Source organism: Littorina saxatilis, linkage group LG8 (genome assembly GCF_037325665.1).
Source record: "Littorina saxatilis isolate snail1 linkage group LG8, US_GU_Lsax_2.0, whole genome shotgun sequence".
NCBI classification, from domain to species: domain Eukaryota; kingdom Metazoa; phylum Mollusca; class Gastropoda; order Littorinimorpha; family Littorinidae; genus Littorina; species Littorina saxatilis.
Window position 1 is genome coordinate 66,087,024 of NC_090252.1, and position 17,763 is coordinate 66,104,786.

The following is a 17,763-nucleotide window of genomic DNA, read 5'->3' on the forward strand; positions in this document are numbered from 1 at the left end:
AAAGCAATTTGGTCACTATAAACCAACGACGTTTTTATTTAGTGAGTTTTTACTTGGTTGTTTGTGGCTTGAAGTAATAAAGAATTTGAAGAAAAAAACCAGACAGTTTGTGTGAATACGAGGGCTGTTCTGGAAGTCCTTGGAATCTCATATTAGCGCACAGCTCACAGTTAATTTGACCACGCCATTATCTTGAAGGGTCCTTCTTGAGCTGCTACACACTTTAACATTCTGTAGAAATACCTTTTAAACATGTCGGCGCTAGCGTTTTTGCCGATACCCTCGTTTACTCTCGGACAGCATGCATTACTCTTGTCCAATCACTCGTACTTTGTCTCTGAATTCCAAATGTATTTATTGATAGCAAGATTTTCCACCAAAGCATATTCGCAGTCTGACAAATCCCAGTGACAACACTTGTTCTAATGACATGTTGACAGGAATGTGCTACCATACCACATGGCCCACCCCAGTGTCATTTAATGAGCTATGCACCCCGGGTACACAGAGTGTGTCACGTGGTCGCTGTCGTTGTGTCGACACCACGCATACATGAGGAGTTGAGAATATTTCAACCAGGAAGTTTTTCCTTGCGTCACACCTTGTGTTAGTTCTTTGTTGCGTTCCTTCTTAGCACTGTTCAGCGATTTGTTCTCAGTATCTCTGTATTACAACTTGCATCATTACTCTTCAACATTTTTATCACTAAATAACGTTCGTAGTGCAATCAAAGCACAGCGGGGGTGCCAGATAGTGAACACCTGTGATTTTAATCTGTGACTGACAGTACTGCATACTTTACGTGAACAAATGTTGTGAGATTCAGGGGGTAATAGTATCATAAGTTTGTCCCGTTTCCTGGTGTGAGATGTGTTGGGCTGAGGACTGTGAACTGTAGCGTTACAACTACACAGCACAGTGCTGTACAAAGATCAGTGTAACACGTGTTGTGTTGGGCTGAGGACTGTGAACTGTAGCGTTACAACTACACAGCACAGTGCTGTAAAAAGATCAGTGTAACACGTGTTGTTGTGTTGGGCTGAGGACTGTGAACTGTAGCGTTACAACTACACAGCACAGTGCTGTAAAAAGATCAGTGTAACACGTGTTGTTGTGTTGGGCTGAGGACTGTGAACTGTAGCGTTACAACTACACAGCACAGTGCTGTAAAAAGATCAGTGTAACACGTGTTGTGTTGGGCTGAGGACTGTGAACTGTAGCGTTACAACTACACAGCACAGTGCTGTACAAGGATCAGTGTAACACGTGTTGTTGTGTTGGGCTAAGGATCGAATGTGAACTGTAGCGTTACAACTACACAGCACAGTGCTGTAAAAAGATCAGTGTAACACGTGTTGTTGTGTTGGACTGAGGACTGTGAACTGTAGCGTTACAACTACAAGACACCATGCAGTGAAACAAAGAGATTGCATTTTGTGCTTCAGAAACTTTGTGTTGGACTGAACATCTTCAGAGCTGTGTCTCAACACCATAGGTAAGTCAGTTTTGTCCTACTGCAACAACAAAAACACACATACACAAATATGCAAATGCCCACACACACACTCACAAAATAAAAAGGTAAGGCCTTTATTTGGAAATAAGCTTTATTACTTGCAAGTAAGAAATGATTTTAAGAATTAAGGTCTTATTTCTAAGACCTTGTTTGAAGAAATATGGCTTTTCTTAAGAAAAAAAGTTATCATTTTTAACCCTCCGTGCCAGCCACACTGTATCCCCAGCACAGCGCCGTCACAGGTGGGTGTTAGCCATTGTGGAAACGAACAAGATCGGTTACTAGCCGTGTCAGATATATTTCTGTTCCACTGTCTACCCTCCCCAACCCCCGTCCACACACACACAGTCACACACACACAGGCATACACACACACACACACACACACACACATATACACACATACACACACACACACACATACACACACATACACACACACATACACACACACACGCACATACACACACAGGCATACACACACACACACACACACACACATACACCACACACACACACACACATACACACACACAGGGAATTATTTTTCTTAAAAGTGTAACAGTTTTATATGCCTACTATTTGAAGGTAACCTTGTGCCCATATCTGCTGAACAGTAGGAACTGTGTGTGACATCATTAATCTACCCCAAAACAATCGTGACAAATAAAATAGTTTGAATTTTTTTTTTTACCAGCAAAGATCTTTGAATAGGATATAATGCGATGAACACAGACTTCCTTACAGCTTCGTAGCTGCACAGGTCTGTGTTTGACATGAAAGTGAGGACGTATTTAACAGACATCAATCAAATAACTCTTGTGTGGGGCAAGTCAACAATTAACCGTGTCCACTTGAATAACAGTTTGGGAGAAAACATAGCTGCTATATATCGTATGACAGTGATTAATAGACTGAAGTACATTTGAATGATTTTGTTCTTAAAATCTCCGACTTTTCTTTCTCTCCGCGCTCACCGACAGATAGTCCACGGCACAAACACAAATGAGTCTTCGGAAATCTGGCTTCCATACTTTAGGCGACGTATCAACATTGGGCAGATCATTCTGTTTTGTACAAGTTATTACACTGGTGACAAGACAGCAGGGAAAAAACCCACTAAAACATCATGCTAAGTCACTGTTACAATAATCTGCATCGTCTGGTCCAACGTCTGAGCTGTTTAACACGAAGTGTGAACGTCACGTGTATACAATTCAAAGACAAAAATTATGATGTATTTTTAATGTCATACCAAAGGTCAATGCTTGCTATTTGAGCCTAGCTGTACACAATACTGCAGTCAGATGTCCACAGGTCTAGAAAAAGTATAATCAGTTAAATAGTGGTTTGAACACTGTGGCTTATTCCGCCTGCTTGTGCACAATGTTATATGTCCTGTTTCTGTATTTCGGTTTCTTGTTCTCTTATTTCTGTATTTTACAGTTTCCTAGAAGAGTTATTTTTATCCCACATCATGTCGAGCCCCAACAGTGGTAAGGACACCCGTGACAACTTGGTGGACATTGTGAAACAGCTGTACCCTGACGCTCTCACCCGCACCGTTGTTGTTCCCCCTGTCCATCTTACCCGGGTGCCGTATAACACGGACACAGTACCCGGTACTGATCAGAAAGTGCTTGTGGTGCCCTCTGGCGAGCAGCTTCAGCAGCAGCAAGGGAACATTCAGGCAGATTTTGAACAGCAGCACGTGCTGCACAACTTGAAGCAGCTCGGAGATTCCGGAAATGAGGTCATGTTCGTGGTGTCTGAGCTGAACTTTAAGGACTACCTCAACAAGCCGTTCTACGCCAAACACACAGCCAAGCTCCCAAAGCCAGGAAACCTACCTAAGGAGCTTCGGCATCACGGGAAGCAGGGAGACTTTGACATCCTGGTGATTCACCGACAGTATGGTATCCTGATCGGAGAAATCAAGTCTGTCGGTAAGACCGAGGCAAGCCGAGCGGACACTGAGGTGGTCAAGGTCATTGACAAGGCGGTCAAGCAGCTGGACAAGTGTGAGGTGCACGCCAGACACATGGTCAGTGACATCGCTCCCGGCCTGACTGTGAGGAAGACTCTCTTCTTACCCTACGTCAGCCGCGCTCAGCTACAGCGGATTCTGCATGATGAGAAAAATTCCAAGTTACAACAGGTCAGGGAGAGAGAGAGAGAGACAGACAGACAGACAGACAGACAAATCGATATACAGAAAAATTGAGAAACAGTAAAAGCGAGAAACAGTAAAAGCGAGAGAGAGAGAGAGAGAGAGAGAGAGAGAGAGAGAGAGAGAGAGAGAGAGAGAGAGAGAGAGAGAGAGAGAGACAGAGAGACAGAGAGAGAGAGAGAGAGAGAGAGAGAGAGAGAGAGAGACGTGATGTGTTAATTGTGTCCTGAAATTTTACCACAAGCCTTTGTACATTGGCCGCTGTCAGCGCGAGTTCGATCCCAGGTTCGGCGGAAATTTATTTCACAGAGTCAACTTTGTGTGCAGACTCTCTTCGGTGTCCGAACCACCCCCCGTGTATACTACATTGGGTGTGCACGTTAAAGATCCCACGATTGACAAAAGGGTCTTTCCTGGCAAAATTGCTTAGGCACAGTTAATAATTGTCTACCATACCCGTGTGACTTGGAATAAGGCCGTGAAAGGTAAATATGCGCCGACATGGCTGCAATTTACTGGCCGTATAAAATTTCATCTCACACGGCATCCCTGCAGAGCGCCTAGAACTGTACCCACGGAATATGCGCGATGTAAGCCTCATTGATTGATTGATTGATTGATACATTGCAGGCGGTGTGTCAGAGCCTGGGTGCAGCCAATACAGCGGAGGCCATACAGCTGTGCTGTTGCTCTGACCAACTGTCCCGGCCTGCATCGTACTGGCACGTGACACCCGCCGTGTTATCACAGCTGAGCACCTGGTGGCAACACAGGATGACTTGTGCTGTGGACACTCGGCTCACTGATCAACTTTACCTGGACATCGTGGCCAGGTGAGATAAACCACATCATGTCAAATATCTCACTGTGCTTGAGCAATGTTGTGTTTTTTGTTATTTAAGTATTAAAGCCCCACTCTGCCTCACATGCGGTTTACAGAACGATGACATCATTCACTAAAACAGTAATACTACACTGATTGGACACACTCACAATAGCATTCAACAACATTAAATGACATTTATAGACCTCTTGAACATCTATTTAGCGCGCGTAAACCACACACCAGTTCTCGTGGTTTATTCAACCCCCGAGCCATCGGGGCCCCGTGTGACCCACTTTTTCATACATGATCAATTGAGTGGTTTGCGCTTTCAATCATACTCTATATATGCAAAAGCATGTTATTGTGCACCTCTGAATTTAAAATACAACAAACGACTGACAGTGACACAAAACAGAGTGAAGACGCCTTCAAAGAAACTAGCGGTTTGCTGTTTGCCGAAAATTCGTCTGCTTTGGCAATGATAAGAACAGCTACTTAGATGTGATAGTCGCCCTGTGGCGATAGTACGTTTGTATGCAGGCAATACTCAATCTAGTCAGGCACAGCAACAACCGGTATAGTGTTTGAAGTCTCAGTCGACGAGCATCTTATAAAGGGGAAAGTTGTATCGTTTACAGTAATCCTACTTCCCTGTCACCAGTAGAAAAGAGCTGCAATTTCAAACTTTTAAAACTTCGAACTGAACTGACTTTGTCTTGATGATAAAATAATTCTTTCGTGTTTTAACAATTTTTGTCTCACAAACTGTCAATTTATTATTTAGATTATAAAAGTTAGGTCTAGCACCACAAAGAGGCGTCTGATTCAAATGGTACTATCGGCACGAAATATATCTTTTGAAAATTGTCTTGCTCTCAATGGAAAGCAGCCAGGATGTTCGTAAGCGGCAAGATGGAAGTATGTTGGTACTGTATGTAAAAGATCTGGGAGCTCTGTGATCAGAACCAGATGGTTTACGGGAGGCGGAGGGTGGCTTTAAGCTATCATTTATCGTTGGTCTGAGATTTCATATAGTCCTGTGAGGTTACCCTCATGGAAATTCGAGCTGCTTTCTCACTGGAGAAAGCGAGCTTCCATACAGTGTTCGACGCTAACCATTTATTTGTTTTACTGCATGCCCATAATTAGTCATGTTTCCAAGCCCTGAGACTTTCGCTGTGAACTTGGGTTCTTTATCGTTCGCATGCGTGCACACGGGGTGTTCTGCACAAAGTTGACTCTTTGAAATAAATCCCTTGCTGAACATGGGGATCGAATCCACGCCGATAGTGACAATAGGTTTTGAAGCCAGCTCCGCTACCGACTGAGCTATTTCAACGGCTGTTATGTGTTCTGTTTTTGTATTTTGTTTTGTTTTCGATTACAGGTTTGTTGGACCGGCCACCACGGTGTCTGTCCCCTGCTACAACAACGTTCGTGTGGAGGTGCGGACTGCAGGACAGGCGGTGGCGGAACTGGGGCGGAGGCTGGCACTTCTGGTTCTGACCCTGCAACAGCTTGACCTCATGAGCAGAAACCCGCCATTGGTCTGCATTACGGGAGCGCCAGGAACAGGTGACAAACTCACAGCTTCTTTCCCTAGACTGATTGTTTCCTGTTCTGTTTGTTTCTTATTTTGTTTGTTTGTTGTTGTTTGCCTTGCTGCCGATGTTTGACTGTTCTCTAAACGATTTTCTGTCGAAGCAAGATGGAACACTAAGTTCAGCCGTCGGTTTCGCGTTAAAGACCAACATCGGCGCGCGGCAGATGTAGGCGAAGGGCTCTTAATACGGACCACTTTTTTTGTTTCATGCTGATAACTAGCTTGTTTTCTTGCGAAGTCGTTTTGTTTTGTGTTTGGTAGTCCTTCTCTCTTATGTTAACCGTTTGGCCTAATAAGTAATCAGAGTGAATTAGCTTTGATAGACATTCAGCTAAAATGAAATCACAAACGGTCCATATTAGGAGCCTGGGCGCCCATTATGTACCAGAGAAGAGGCTTCACGAATCACTGTATAACATGATACAACTTAGTGTGAAAATCAGACTAATGAAAATATGCTTTAGATTGATATGTGTCGGGTTGGTGAGAGCATTATTTGAAGCACACCAGACAACTAAAGAAGCTTATCAAAAACATAGTGAAAAGAAGTGAAATTATCAACTAATACGAAAAGAAGACTATTTGATATTTTTTAGATCTTGAGGGTTAGTTATAGGTTATTTTCAGCGAGCTTCTTAATGAATAAACGAAAAAGGCCTTTAGCTTTTATTTTCTTCGATTTGTTGAAGGTGGCCCATATTAAGCAACACACACATACTTTGAGATTTTGCTTTTATTTTTGTTTGCAGTAGAAACTCAGGGTCACTACTGCTAAAATGAAACAAATACGGTCTTAGCTGTCATATTTAGCAATTTTTGTGTGATAACAGCTTTGGCTGTGGACAGCAAGGAGTCCGTTTTAGGCGGCAAATTTAGAGTGAACGCTGCCAAAAGTGAAAAAGCCCAACGGTTTTGAGTTTTGTGTTTTTGCAACTGTTTTGACATGTGCAAGTTATCCAGAGAGGGTGAATACAGCGAATTATATTGTTTTGAGTGCTCTAGCGCCGATAGTTTGTCAGAACAGGAGGTGGTCTATATCAGGAACCGGCCCATATTAGGAGCCCCCCCCCCAGCTCTATTTTCTCGTGCTGTCCATTGCGCTAAATTCATCTCTGTAGCCTGCTACTATATTAATAAAGCACGGTCTCCTACGCGCACTCGGCTACCTATTTAAGCCTCCATGAACAACATCAACAATTATAGTCGTTACTGTTGTTGTGGCGAACAATACTGACAGAACAATGTTTCTGATTTCACGGTGTGTCAACTGATTCCGGCTATACCGTTCGTACGGCAGATGTTTCCGTTCATACAGCGTCATTTTAGGCACTTGGTCGAGGAAAAAATTCTTATCAGCGCACTTTCATACAATCACTTGTTGTTTTTGAAAACATGGTGATTCCGTTCGTACGCCATGATTTAGTTCGTACAAAAAGACTGTTTCTGTTCGTACAAATAGTGATTTAAACAAGTGAATGTACAAAAGCCATGGGTTTCTATAAAGTTCTGTCCAAGCAAAATAACATAACAGTCTATGCTTTTGGTGCTCATGTGCAAACCAGGGGTCAGTTTTGATGAAGCCCGTCCTTAATTGAGCACGAAGTCTTTATTCCGAAAACCCGCAACTACAGCGTTGTACTTTGACCCCTACTTCGCTGCGCAAGTTTTGACATGCGAAGCTTCGCCGTAGTTCGCAACGATATTGTTCTTTTTGTCAGAAGAGTGCTTTTTGATTCAAGATGGACGTAGAAATCACACTCGAACCGCGGCAGATGTAGGCGAAGGGCTCTTAATACGGACCACTTTTTTGTGTGTTTCGAGTCATGCTGATAACTAGCTTGTTTTCTTGCGAAGTCGTTATATTTAGTCAAGTTTTTTTGTTTTGTGTTTGGTAGTCCTTCTCTCTTATGTTAACCGTTTGGCCTAATAAGTAATCAGAGTGAATTAGCTTTGATAGACATTCAGGTAAAATGAAATCACAAACGGTCCATATTAGGAGCCTGGGCGCCCATTATGTACCAGAGAAGAGGCTTCACGAATCACTGTATAACATGATACAACTTAGTTTGAAAGTCAGACTAATTAAAATATGCTTTAGATTGATATGTGTCGGGTTGGTGAGAGCATTATTTGAAGCACACCAGGAAACTAAAGAAGCTTATCAAAAACATAGTGAAAAGAAGTGAAATTATCAACTAATACGAAAAGAAGATTATTTGATATTTTTTTTAGATCTTGAGGGTTAGTTATAGGTTATTTTCAGCGAGCTTCTTAATGAATAAACGAAAAAGGCCTTTAGCTTTTATTTTCTTCGATTTGTTGAAGGTGGCCCATATTAAGCAACACACACATACTTTGAGATTTTGCTTTTATTTTTGTTTGCAGTAGAAACTCAGGGTCACTACTGCTAAAATGAAACAAATACGGTCTTAGCTGTCATATTTAGCAATTTTTGTGTGATAACAGCTTTGGCTGTGGACAGCAAGGAGTTCGTTTTAGGCGGCAAATTTAGAGTGAACGCTGCCAAAAGTGAAAAAGCCCAACGGTTTTGTGTTTTTGCAACTGTTTTGACATGTGCAAGTTATCCAGAGAGGGTGAATACAGCGAATTATATTGTTTTGAGTGCTCTAGCGCCGATAGTTTGTCAGAACAGGAGGTGGTATATATCAGGAACCGGCCCATATTAGGAGCCCCCCCCCCCCCCCCAGCTCTATTTTCTCGTGCTGTCCATTGCGCTAAATTCATCTCAGTAGCCTGCTACTATATCAATAAGGCACGGTCTCCTACGCGCACTCGGCTACCTATTTAAGCCTCCATGAACAACATCAACAATTATAGTCGTTACTGTTGTTGTGGCGAACAATAAGCTTTCTGACAGAACAATGTTTCTGATTTCACGGTGTGTCAACTGATTCCGGCTATACCGTTCGTACGGCAGATGTTTCCGTTCATACAGCGTCATTTTCGGCACTTGGTCGAGGAAAAAATTGTGGTAAATCGTGTGGGCAGCGCACTTTCATACAATCACTTGTTGTTTTTGAAAACATGGTGATTCCGTTCGTACGCCATGATATCGTTCGTACAAAAAAAAACTGTTTCCGTTCGTACAAATAGTGACTCAAACAAGTGAATGTACAAAAGCCATGGGTTTCTATAAAGTTCTGTCCAAGCAAAATAACATAACAGTCTATGCTTTTGGTGCTCATGTGCAAACCAGGGGTCAGTTTTGATGAAGCCCGTCCTTAATTGAGCACGAAGTCGACTTAACGAAGCTTCGCGAAGTCTTTATTCCGAAAACCCGCAACTACAGCGTTGTACTTTGACCCCTACTTCGCTGCGCAAGTTTTGACATGCGAAGCTTCGCCGTAGTTCGCAACGATATTGTTCTTTTTGTCAGAAGAGTGCTTTTTGATTCAAGATGGACGTAGAAATCACACTCGAACCGAAATGAAGGATGTGTATATCGGCTTTGGTTGACCCTAAGTACGTAAACTAACCACCCACCAATATCATGTCATACTGCCACGCTTTGACATGTTGAATAAAACTCCAAATCCAAGTGTGCACACCACATGGCCACGTCTGTTGACTGGCCAAAATAAAACAAAGAACTACCTGTTACAATTAATCTTACGTCAGTTGGTGACGTAAAGTACTCAAATGGAAGCTAACCTCGCGCTGGTCGAGACTACCAGCAGTCAAACATGCATATTCTGGCTGAAAGGCTGGAGACGCCAAGACAAGAAAAGATAAATGTATTCTCTGCCGAGAACAGAGTGCATTCCCTTGGACTTCGCGAAGCTATGCTGAAAGTAGTTCAATTAAGGGACGAATTCTCTTTTCGGAAGCTTCGTGAAGTGAGCAACGCGAAGGCGACTTCGTGCAATTAAGGACAGGCTTTACAGAGTGAGAAAAACAAGAAAATGTTGAAAAATCATGCAATGCTGCTACGTTTGACCGGCGTGTGCAATTTTGAGGTTGACTAGCACCTTGGTATTGATTGTACACATAGCCCAATCAAATTGCTACCTAATTCTTGCGATATCACGAAAGTGCGCTGCCCACACGATTTACCGCAATTTTGTCCCTCGACCAAGTGCCGAAAATGACGCTGTATGAACGGAAACATCCGGCGTACGAACGGTTTAGCCGGAATCAGTTGACACACCGTGGATTTCCTTGCAGTGCACTGATGCCAGCTGGTTTGCTCAAATGACGTCTTAGTTGAATGCATGACGCAATGTGTATGACGTTGTTTTTTGTCAAGGTTACTTTATCGTCATCGTACCAGAAGGTTCCAGCTTTATCAGAGAACGGTTCATTTTGTGCACGCTGTGTGTGTTATCTGATTCCATGCAAAATGTGTCAACTGAAGGAAAGGTATCTAGCTGACCCGGAGAAACGTTTAAAACTGACATGTTGATTTAGTCTTAGAAATATAAATGTATTTTTCTAAAATAAGAATGTTCGTGGCAGTCAGAATAGATCCATTGTTATGCTTTTCGCTATGTTCCTGATGCTGTGTTTTGCTTGTAGCTGGTTAAACGGACTCAATGTAACAGAGCTTTGCTTGCACATTGTATTGTAATACATATATATTTTTATGGTTATGTTTAGTGTGTGAACAGGTAAGACGGTTCTGGTACTGCAGGGGTGGAGGTAGCTGATCGTGGGCCTACATCTTCCCTAACACCAGGGCCACGATGTGCAAGTCGAAGCAACATGTAACACTGCCTTATTATATTGGCTCACGAAGTGTAGCCTTTGCGTTCGTAACTTGTGTCTGTCTGTGCGTGCGTGCGTGCGTGCGTGCGTGCGTGCGTATGTATGTATGTGGTAAAAACTTTAACATTTCGTCATTTGAAGACGTCACATTATGACGTAAGAGGGTTAGACGTCACGCGAAGGAATTACTGAAAGTCTCGGTCATTGTTTTTATTTTGAGCGGGCCGAGACTAGTTGGCAATCGTGTCCCTGTAAGTATAGGCTACATGCAGACAGACAGATCTAGATCTAGTGTCTCGCTTTCTTGCACAGTGTCACCTATGCTTACTGTGTGTGTGTGTGTGTGTGTGTGTGTGTGTGTGTGTGTGTATGTGTGACGGAGTGATTGAGTTTGTGTTACTGTTTGTCGATTTCTTACGTGAGCCTTGAAGGCTTCGCCTCTTGTTTTCACATTGTTTTGCAATATATTAACCAAAATATATGTTGTTTTTCATCCGGTAGGACGGTGGTGATGGTACTGGTGGGGTTGAGGTGGCTGCGACAGGGGCACGATGTGCACGTCGTCTCTACGTGCAACATTACCTGACTTTCACTGTACTATACTCCATTCAATATGCCTGTGTTTCAACAGGTAAGACGGTGGTGCTGGTCCTACAGGGATTGCGGTGGCTGCGAGACGGGAATGATGTGCACGTCATCTCGACAATGTACGACACCCGGGCCGTCAGCACATCCATCACACAACAGCTGGGGATGTCGCTGAGCGCGGGCCCAACGCCTTCCCTGACACCAGGCAGCGTGTCGTACCACCGATACGATTTCTGGAACAGGGAGGCTGATGTCGAGCAGGCAGTCACCGACCTCTTGGCGTGTGTGAAAAACGGCCACCTACACGTCTTGATCGACGAGGCGTTCTTTGACAGCAGGTTTGTGTTCATACGTGTGTGTGTATGTGTGTGTGTGTGTGTGTGTGTGTGTGTTTATGTGAGACTGTGTGTGTGTGTGTGTGTGTGTGTGTGTGTGTGTGTGTGTGTGTGTGTGTGTGTGTGTGTTAGAGTGAGAGCTGTAACTGTCTGATTCATGTAACTCGCACCACCCTGTATGCGTGGAATAACATGTTATTATTGAGAATGACGTCATTATTGGTGAAATATCAGGTGACGGCATTCATAAAGTTGCGGATAACGCATAACTATTATCAGCTTACCATGTCTCATGTGAGTGTGACACACATCTGTAACACCGTACCATGTCTCATGTGAGTGTGACACACATCTGTAACACCGTACCATGTCTCATGTGAGTGTGACACACATCTGTAACACCATGTCTCATGTGAGTGTGACACATATTTCTAACACCATGTCTCCTGTGAGTGTGACACACATCTCTAACACCATGTCTCCTGTGAGTGTGACACACATCTGTAACACCATGTCTCATGTGAGTGTGACACACATCTGTAACACCATGTCTCCTGTGAGTGTGACACACATCTATAACACCATGTCTCATGTGAGTGTGACCCACATCTCTTACACAATGTTTCATGTGAGTGTGACACACATCTCTAACACCATGTCTTATGTGAGTGTGACACACATCTCTAACACCATGTCTTATGTGAGTGTGACACACATCTCTAACACCATGTCTTTATTCTGCGTCGCAGGAATAAAGATGGTCCCCGTTACACACAGCTTGTAACACGCCTTGAGCAGCAAGTACCACACCTGTACCTGTGGTGTGCCGGTGTTGAACACCGCGACATACCCCCAGCACTTCAGACAGAGGTGTTCACTGTCCCCCTCCGCTCGGCGCCCGCCGTCCTCCGTGAAATTCAACCCGTGATTCACAGGTATTCTGTCAACGACTACAGCGACAGCGGCGTGCCTGCCCCTGGGGACGGGCTGAGCGTGATACGGCTGAGTCACCATGGCAACGCTCACACAGGTCGGTGGCCGTTGGACTGCGCACAGTGTGGTCATGATATCGCTGCCGTGCTGCGCCGTCTGGGTGTGGGTAAGTTGTGTAGCTGATGATGATAGTGACTGTTGTTGTGGTGGTGGTGGTGATGATAATTGTGGTAGGTTTGAGTGAAGGGTAAACCTTCCCGTTCCTTAATGGTGTTTTAACACCCCTCCCACCGCCCCCCCCCCCCCCCACCCCTCCCGAGAATATGTTGGAATGTAATCGCTCACTTCAAAAGAAACAAAATAATGTTCAATCAAATCTGAAGTCAGTCTACCAGGGATACAAAAAAAACCGACGTCATTTGTATTGACGTAAAATACAAAATTACGTCATGACGGCAAGTTTTGATGTCTGTGTTTGTCGAAAATGTACACACTTTGTGGTGATTTTATAAAGCAAATGTGTGTGCAAGCTTGCGTGTGTGTGTGGGAGGGTGGGCGTGGTGTGTGTGAAAACAAATACACGGATAGGTTGTGTTTTGAAATGTAACGAATGTTTGCTTACATGAATATTTATCAGGACTGTTTTTAACCGTTAAAACCGTCTTTTCCCTGCAGGGAGGAGCGTCGCCAACAGTCCCTCCCGGCTGAGCTACCGCGACGTGTTCGTCCTGACCAGAAGCGACGATCTACATGATGACGTCACGGATGGGGCAGGGCGGGTGACGTCACCAGCTAGCGGCGTGGTGCAGGGACTGAAGGATGCAGGTGTACCGGTGAGTGTGTTGGGGTATCAAGACTGGCTACACAACAGGGCGAGGTGGGAGCGAGCTGTGCAGGACGTGGCGGTGGCGGCAACGGACACAGTGACAGTAGCGTTGTGTGATTGTGTGCCAGGCCTGGAGCGGCGCGTGGTGGCCGTGTTACAGGGCAGAGCTCAGAGTGATGATGATGTAGGGAGGACTGATGAGGAGACTGATCTTGTTGACAGGCTGGCTGCAGTATCACGCTGCACCACACAGCTCATCATGGTCCGCACGCCTCCTGTCACCACCACCACCACCACGCCATCCCTTACAACAACCACTACCCCCACCACCCACGCCACAACCTAAACCACAACGACCGCCGACAGCACAACGAGCACCGCCACCACCAGCGACGACGACCACCACCACCATCGCCAAAAGGAGGAGAGATAGGAAGTGTGTCTTGTCGTGACATGTCGCCATCAACACTATCGTCACCACCTCTCCGTAAGCTTCACCATCCACAACCACCACCTGTACAACAACAACAACAACAACAACAACACAACAACAACCACCACCACCACCACCACCACCACCTGTACAACAACAACAACCACAACAACAACAACAACAACACAACACAACAACAACAACCACAACCACCACCACCACCACCACCACCTGTACAACAACAACAACAACAACAACCGCCACCACCACAAGAACATTGCCCAAAACACATCAGGTTATTCCTGGTTTTCGCAGAGTGTAATCACTTAGAGATTGCCAGAGACAGATTTTGTCATGTTCTATGACGCAAAACAAGAATTGACGTCATCGTGCTTGTGTTTTACGTCATTCAGACTGCGCTTCGAAACTTTCTTTGATTTTTCACATGAAATATGTTTTGCCTGAAACACCAGTGACCTGAAGTAACTGACCACAAGCAGTAGTGAGAGATAGCAAAACATGGCATTTATTTTGAATAAAGATGTTTTTGCTCTTCTATCTGTCTTAGGCACTGTGTGTGTGTGTGTATGTGTGTGTGTGTATATGTGTGTGTGTGTGTGTGTGTGCGTGTGTGTGTGTGTGTGTACAAGCGCGCGCATGAGTGTGTGTGTGTGTGTGTGTGTGTACAGGCGCGCGCGCGTGTGTGTGTGTGTGTGTGTGTGTGTGTGTGAGTGTGTGTGTGTGTGTGTGTGTGTGTGGCCGCATAACATTTCCATTTTAAGACAACTCAAACACGACACACTTACAGTGTTTTATGATCACTGTTGTCCACAAAGTTTGGTGACCTCTGGCAAATTTCGAAGTCTCCGCTATCACAAAAATATAATATCCAAACGGTGCATTACCGCAGAAACATTCTACAACATTAGGTTAAACATGTTTTAACTAAAAAAAACGTAATTCAGTAAGCCACTAGCTTAAAACAGACGATCGACTTTCGGAAATAACTGTATCGGGGCGGGGATATAGCTCAGTTGGTAGCGCGCTGGATTTGTATTCAGTTGGCCGCTGTCAGCGCGAGTTCGATCCCAGGTTCGGCGGAAATTTATTTCACAGAGTCAACTTTGTGTGCAGACTCTCTTCGGTGTCCGAACCACCCCCCGTGTATACTACATTGGGTGTGCACGTTAAAGATCCCACGATTGACAAAAGGGTCTTTCCTGGCAAAATTGCTTAGGCACAGTTAATAATTGTCTACCATACCCGTGTGACTTGGAATAAGGCCGTGAAAGGTAAATATGCGCCGACATGGCTGCAATCTACTGGCCGTATAAAATTTCATCTCACACGGCATCACTGCAGATCGCCTAGAACTGTACCCACGGAATATGCGCGATATAAGCCTCATTGATTGATTGATTGTATGGGTTGTGAAAGAGAGAATACACTTGGGTTTCTTCTGACACCCTCGCTAGTGATTGGCCCCTCAAATGTTTGTCCGAGTAAAGACACCCTCGTTAGTGATTGGCCCTTCAAATGTTTGTCCGAGTAAAGACACCCTCGTTAGTGATTGGCCCTTCAAATGTTTGTCCGAGTAAAGACACCCTCGTTAGTGATTGGCCCTTCAAATGTTTGTCCGAGTAAAATCACCCTCGTTAGTGATTGGCCCTTCAAATGTTTGACCGAGTAAAGACACCCTCGCTAGTGTTTGGCCCCTCAAATGTTTGTCCGAATAAAGACACCCTCGCTAGTGATTGGCCCCTCAAATGTTTGTCCGAGTAAAGACACCCTCGCTAGTGATTGGCCCTTCAAATGTTTGTCCGAGTAAAGACACCCTCGCTAGTGATTGGCCACTCCAATGTTTGTCCGAGTAAAGACACCCTCGCTAGTGATTGGCCCCTCCAATGTTTGTCCGAGTAAAGACACCCTCGCTAGTGATTGGCCCTTCAAATGTTTGTCCGAGTAAGATCAAGGGTATTCACTCTTTCACAACACATAGCAGCCCGACAGAGTTGTTTTTTTCTCTCGGGAATTCAGAAGGGAGATAACTGCCATTTAATCCAACATGTAAAAAAAACCCACAAAAAAACCTCAAAACAAATCAGCAACAAAAATAGTGTTAATGTTTAAAATACAATTAAACAGAAAAGAAAGGCCAACAGCTGGTGTAGGAGTAGTAAGGAAAAGGTATGCCTCATCCCCTGCGCAGCTGCGCAGCCGCGCAGCCGTATTTTGATAGAAGGTTATAGGTTAAGGTGCCTGTGTTTAAGTAGTGATAAGGAGATATTGCGCATAAACGGTTTATTGCGTTTTATATTTTGTCATGTGATTTCATGTGCCTGTACCTGTTGCTCGATACTAATGACCACTCCAGCTGGGGTAATGACAGGATTACTGCCCCCCGGCCTTTTTTTATTGGTGCTTAACGCGGCTGGGTTACTGAGCCGCCTCCTTTCTATTGACAGTAATCCCCTCCCATTTTCTCCGCGCTTCGCGGAGCCCTCTCTCTTTAATAGCTATGTAGTTTGGTGCCCTGTCAGGGGAGGTGTCAGGATAAGGTAATAAAAATGGTATCCCTACTCTTTGCGGAGCCCCTTCGCCGATAAAACCACCAGAGGTGGCCAGCGGTTAGAGAAGTTTAATAGGAGGTGGTTTGCCTACCCCGAGGGTTGATTAGGTTTTAATGCTTAGATTAGTGCTAGACAAATGGTGTGGGGTGGGTGTGGAAGTTAGCTCGACTGATGAGAGGGATGGGAGCTGATGTACACATATAACAAAAGTTTTAACAAGTAGACTCAGATTGTTGTTTTTTATGTGGGTGTTATAAACATCGGAGGTACATTTTACACCGAACACGAGTTGTTCTACAGTCAGTCATACATAATGTTAGGTTAGAGACTGATCACGTCTGAGCATTGCACCACAGAGATGCAAGACCTAAACATGTTAGACCTTGTTGATTGGTCAGCACTAAAAATAGAAACGGTTGTTCTACATACAAGGTTTTGATAGGTACACCAGATAAGATAGGTATTATTTTGTTTTTGATATTTATTTTCTTCGTTGTTGCGGTGTTTAATTTTTTTTAATTTTGTTGTTGATAGACTATGTAAGAGGTAGGGTTATATGTGTGGCGGGAATAAAATGTAAGTGCAAACACACACACACACACACACACACACACACACACACACACACACACACACACACACACTTCCGATCACACACTGTTTAATTTTTTTTAATTTTGTTGTTGATAGACTATGTAAGAGGTAGGATTATATGTGTGGTGGGAATAAAATGTAAGTGCAAACACACACACACACACACACACACCTCCGATCACACACACCTCCGATCACACACACACGCACACACACACACACACACACACACACACACATACACACACACACACACACACACACGCACACACACACACACACACACACACACACACATGCGCGCGCGTTTACACAAGTACTTCCAAACAAGAAGGTAAAAAAGTCAGACGTAAAGAGTAACAAAACAATACATAAAACTGCTCACGGTAGCATTCAAGAGTTATACAGACACATAGTTATTAACTTTTCCAATATGATCATTTTATTATAAAAGTGACAGCAGTCTTTTGAATATTAAAAATATTTAAAAAAAATTAACATTTTGCATACACATACATTAAAAAAAAAAAAAAAAAAAAAAAAAAAAAAATCCAAATCATGATTGTCAATTTAAAGGAACGAGGTGGTCCCCGGATTAGTTGTCAACTTCATAACCACTTCTTGTTGTCACAGGAAGAGGATTT

At 44.1% G+C, this 17,763-nt stretch overlaps 1 protein-coding gene across 1 annotated transcript; it reads left to right on the forward strand.

The window, feature by feature from the left end:
• The first annotated feature begins 284 nt into the window (after positions 1-284).
• LOC138974814 (uncharacterized) lies at positions 285-14,511 on the forward strand. The gene is made up of 7 exons (XM_070347541.1): positions 285-1,495; positions 2,963-3,674; positions 4,317-4,519; positions 5,900-6,087; positions 11,472-11,766; positions 12,513-12,862; positions 13,372-14,511. The coding sequence occupies exons 2-7, from the start codon at positions 2,994-2,996 to the stop codon at positions 13,866-13,868; spliced, it is 2,214 nt and encodes a 737-aa protein (XP_070203642.1). The 5' UTR covers positions 285-1,495; positions 2,963-2,993; the 3' UTR covers positions 13,869-14,511.
• Positions 14,512-17,763: the final 3,252 nt, after the last annotated feature.